The sequence below is a fragment of the Mandrillus leucophaeus genome, unplaced genomic scaffold (assembly GCF_000951045.1).
Source record: "Mandrillus leucophaeus isolate KB7577 unplaced genomic scaffold, Mleu.le_1.0 Scaffold77, whole genome shotgun sequence".
Lineage (NCBI taxonomy): Eukaryota > Metazoa > Chordata > Mammalia > Primates > Cercopithecidae > Mandrillus > Mandrillus leucophaeus.
The window spans coordinates 6,645,648-6,649,954 of record NW_012108363.1 but is presented as its reverse complement, the minus strand read 5'-3'; the positions used below and the strand labels follow the sequence as shown (position 1 = coordinate 6,649,954).

The window sequence follows — 4,307 nt, the reverse complement described above, 5'->3', positions numbered from 1 at the left end:
AAAAAAAAAAAAAAAAGTACTGAAGCACAGGATGGGAAAGTGAGACTAAATGACCCTTGAAATCCCTTCTAGGACTATGGTTGTAGGATTCTTTAAAATATAACAGTGGCATACAATAAGTATCTGGTATGACTTCATTAACCCACAATGTGGATGATCATCTGTCCCCACCATAGTTTCCTCTCTAATTGCATAAAAGATGTTGGCTACCAATCACTAAAGACTAACCAAAGACTGAAACTTTGGAGAGCTAAAACTAGTAACTATAGTAATAATAAACAGTTGAGTGCTTTCTATGGGCCGGGTACTAGCCTGAGCATTTTACATACATTATCATGTTCATACATTACAACAACCTCATGACATGGGCACTGGAATTATCCTCATTGTAGAGATGAGCAAACTGAGCTTCAGAGAATTTGAGCAACTTGACTGAGGTCACAGAGCTAGCAAGAATAGCTGAAATTAGAACCCATTCCACCTTTCACTGAAGTAGTTTAACCACAATCTCATTCTGCCTCCTGATCTTATAATATTAATGACAACAGCTAACATGTACTGAGTACAAATTGTGGTCAGACATTGGGCTACACGTTTTAGACATTTTCTTATTTAAAGTCCATAAGGTGTGATTTATGAGATTTATGACATTATGAGGTAGGACTCACCTATTAACCTCATTTTACAGAAGAAAAAAAAAATGGAGCTCCAGAGAGATTAGGAGAGACCAGGACACTGACAAGAAATGACTTAAAATTAACCTTCATGATCAATGTGACCTGACTTCTACTTTCTGCCCAATGTTCTCATCTGGAGCACCCTAAGTACATCCTTGCTGAATTACATGAAGAATTTAACTATTCCTTCTGAGGCTGGAATCCAGGGAAGCTGATGGGCTTTATTCTAGCTAAAAGGCATCCTAGAAATCACCTAATCCAATGTGTCGGTTCCCAAACACAGACTGGCACCAGTTCATGATGAAACATCGCCAGTCCAGGGTCAATCCGAAAATGTGGACAAAGTAATGAGCACTTCATCCAATTTAGTTAACATTTAAGTAAAATTAAACACTATAAAGTTTATTAACTTTTTTTAAAAGTTAAAATTTGAGTAAAATAATCCTAAGCCAGAGCATCTTTTTCCCAGCACAGGTGTGTCTCCACTACTTCCCTCTTCTCAAACACTATTTCAGGTGCACAGAGACATCCATGCCTCCACTCTCACACTGTTTTCTCATGTTTTTTCCCACATTCAAAATCCTCTGAATTCAGAGCCAGCTAAAGACTCCCTCCTCTGCCCCATGCATAGTTACCTGGGCCATGTTCCCCGGTGGTAAGCATCCTTGGAAAGGCTGAAGTCAAGTCTCTCTGCAGAGTTGGTGCAGGGGTGACCTTGGCTAATGTCAGAAACCAACATAAGGATGAAAATTATCTGAGAGCAGAAAGCTTATTTCAGGGAATCAAAGGGGCAGCAGAAAAAAAATGCGAAAGACCATTAAGAAAGAGAAATACAGCCTGTAATCCCAGCACTTTGGGAGGCCGAGACGGGCGGATCACGAGGTCAGGAGATCGAGACCATCCTGGCTAACACGGTGAAACCCCGTCTCTACTAAAAATACAAAAAACTAGCCGGGCGAGGTGGCGGGCGCCTGTAGTCCCAGCTACTCCGGAGGCTGAGGCAGGAGAATGGCGCAAACCCGGGAGGCGGAGCTTGCAGTGAGCTGAGATCCGGCCACTGCACTCCAGCCCGGGCTACAGAGCAAGACTCCGTCCCTAAAAAAAAAAAAAAAAAGAAAGAGAAATACAGCCTCAGCTTCCAAACCTGCCTAGATACCTACATTGAGAGTGTATCACACACTTCAAATGTTTGACAAAGGTAAGATGCAGTCATCATTGTGACATTCTGATTATTAACAGTGGAACTAACAGCCACGCAAATGGTCATAATTACAGGTTGAAGACCCCTTATCTGAAATGCTTGAAATCAGAAATGTTTCAGATTTTGAATTTTTTTGGATTTTTTTTTTTTTTAAACGGAGTTTTGCTCTTGTTACCCAGGTTGGAGTGCAACGGCATGATCTCGGCTCACTGCAACCTCCACCTCCTGGATTCAAGCAATTCTCCTGCCTCAGCCTCCTGAGTAGCTGGGATTAGAGGCATGTGCCACCACACCCAGCTAATTTTGTATTTTTAGTACAGACAGGGTTTCTCCATGTTGGTCAGGCTGGTCTCAAACTCCCGACCTCAGATGATCCGCCCACCTTGGCCTCCCAAAGTGCTGGGATTATAGGCATGAGCCACTGCGCCCAGCCATTTTTTAAAATTTTTTAGTATCTGCACTATACTTACGCTCCAATGAGCAGAATGCTCCAATGAGCATTTCCTTTGAATGCCATATCAGTATCCAAAAAGTTTTGGATTTTGGAGCATTTCAGATTTTGGTGTATTTCAGGTTTGGGATGCCCAACTTATAAATGCTTTTCATAAAATATTATCACACAAAATCCTTCTAATGGCCCACATGATAGGTATTATTGTCATATTTTACAGAGGAGGAGGTCACAGCGTTTCAATAACTTGCTCAGGATTATATAGCTAGTAAGAGGCAGAGTTAGATTTAAACTCAGCTCTATCTGGGCACAAAGTATATGTTATAGAAATCTTAAGTCTGTTCACCTCCCAGCGTACATGCACAACCCAGCAGTTCATCGTGCTGGCTGCACCTGGGGTAAAATCACCTGAGGAAGACTCTGTAAAAAGCTAATGCTTAGGATCTACCTCCAGAGATGCTGATTTCTCTGGGTTTTGGTAGTGGGTTCTTTTTCTTCTTCTTTTTAAGAGATGGGGTAGTCACACTATGTCAGCCAGGCTGGTCTCAAACTCCTGGCCTCAAGTGATCCTCCTGCTTCAGCCTCTCAAAGTGTTGGGATTATAGGCATGAGCCACCGTACCTGGCATCTGTAGTTGTTCAAAAACGCTCTATGTGATTCTAATGAGAGTCAGGGTCTCTAACCACTGATCTAGGTCTTTCTTCCCATCTATACATTCCACCCATGAGTTTTTGATTTTCTTTTTTTTTTTTTTTGAGACAGAGTTTCACTCTTGTCACCCAGGCTGGAGTGCAATGGCGAGATCTCGGCTTACTGCAACCTCCGACTCCCAGGTTCAAGTGATTCTCCTGCTTCAGCCTTCCGAGTAGCTAGAATTACAGGCTCCTATCACTATGCCCAGCTAAGTTTTTGTGTTTTTAGTAGAGACAGGGTTTCACTCTGTTGGCCAGGCTGGTCTCGAATTCCTGACCTTGTGATCCTCCCGCCTCAGCCTCCCAAAGTGCTGAGATTAGAGGTGTGAGCCACAGCACCTGGGCACACCCATGAGTTTTAAAACAGATGGAAAGTGTTAAATATCACTGAGCATCACTGATGGGGCCTGTTAAACTTTAGGTCTTGGTGGCCCACCTCCAGGGGCTATAATTAGGGAAGTCAGAGGTGAGAAAAATCAGTACCTTTAATATGATCCACAGATAAATCTTATTCATAAAGAAGGCATGCAAAGGTCCACCCACCTGGTTTGATGACAACCAACTTCAGGTTATGTTTTTCATCATTCATTATGCCTGGGATTTGGATCCGGCAGCAGTAGACCCCACTGTCTGCTAGAGTCACATTCTCTATGGTCAGGGACACATCTCCTTTGTGGAAATCCCCCTTTAGCCAGTATCTGCTGGATGTCCGATCATTCACATCCCTGTTGTCAGTCCTGAGCACCACATTGCCACAGTCAAACACAGGACAGGCTCCTTTGCCCCAGCATATGGGCACGAGGTTCCCTGGCGGGGCTGGAGTGTAGAAGCAGGGCAGATAGGCATTCTGACCCACCTCTGCTATGTATTCCACTTCTGAGGACCCTGAATAGACAGAAGGAGAGCCAAGACTCAGGCAGTGAGTGAGGTTACTCCATTTCAGGAAAACTGCAAGCAATGCCTTACAGAATAAAGGGGAAGCCACTGCTGCAGTCCTGTTTGGAGGATGATTCACTGCGACAATGCTTCTCAGATGTGAAAGCCGTCAGAATCACTGGGAAGCTTTGCAAAAACACAGATGGCTAGGCTCAACTGCTAGAATTCCTGACTTGGTCGGTCTGTGGTGGGGCCTGAGAACTTTTATTTCTAACAAGTTCTCAATGTGGCTGAAGTGGCTGGTCCCAGAACCTCACTTTCAGAAACACTGCCCTAGGAGAGAATTGTGGCCCAATTCTGTGAACATGGGAGAACAGGGCTGATGGAAACAGACAATCAGAAAATTGGTC

At 43.7% G+C, this 4,307-nt stretch overlaps 1 protein-coding gene across 2 annotated transcripts in view; it reads right to left on the bottom strand.

Annotated features, from left to right (window-relative positions):
• Nucleotides 1-4,307, bottom strand: part of HAVCR2 (hepatitis A virus cellular receptor 2) — a 28,857-nt gene that overhangs the window by 15,205 nt on the left and 9,345 nt on the right. For both annotated transcript variants that reach the window (XM_011966712.1, XM_011966713.1), the window contains 2 exons: nt 3,565-3,906; nt 1,313-1,396 (listed from right to left, as the gene is read on the bottom strand). In XM_011966712.1, the coding sequence (XP_011822102.1) occupies nt 1,313-1,396; nt 3,565-3,906 (426 nt within the window). The remainder of the gene's footprint in view (nt 1-1,312; nt 1,397-3,564; nt 3,907-4,307) is intronic.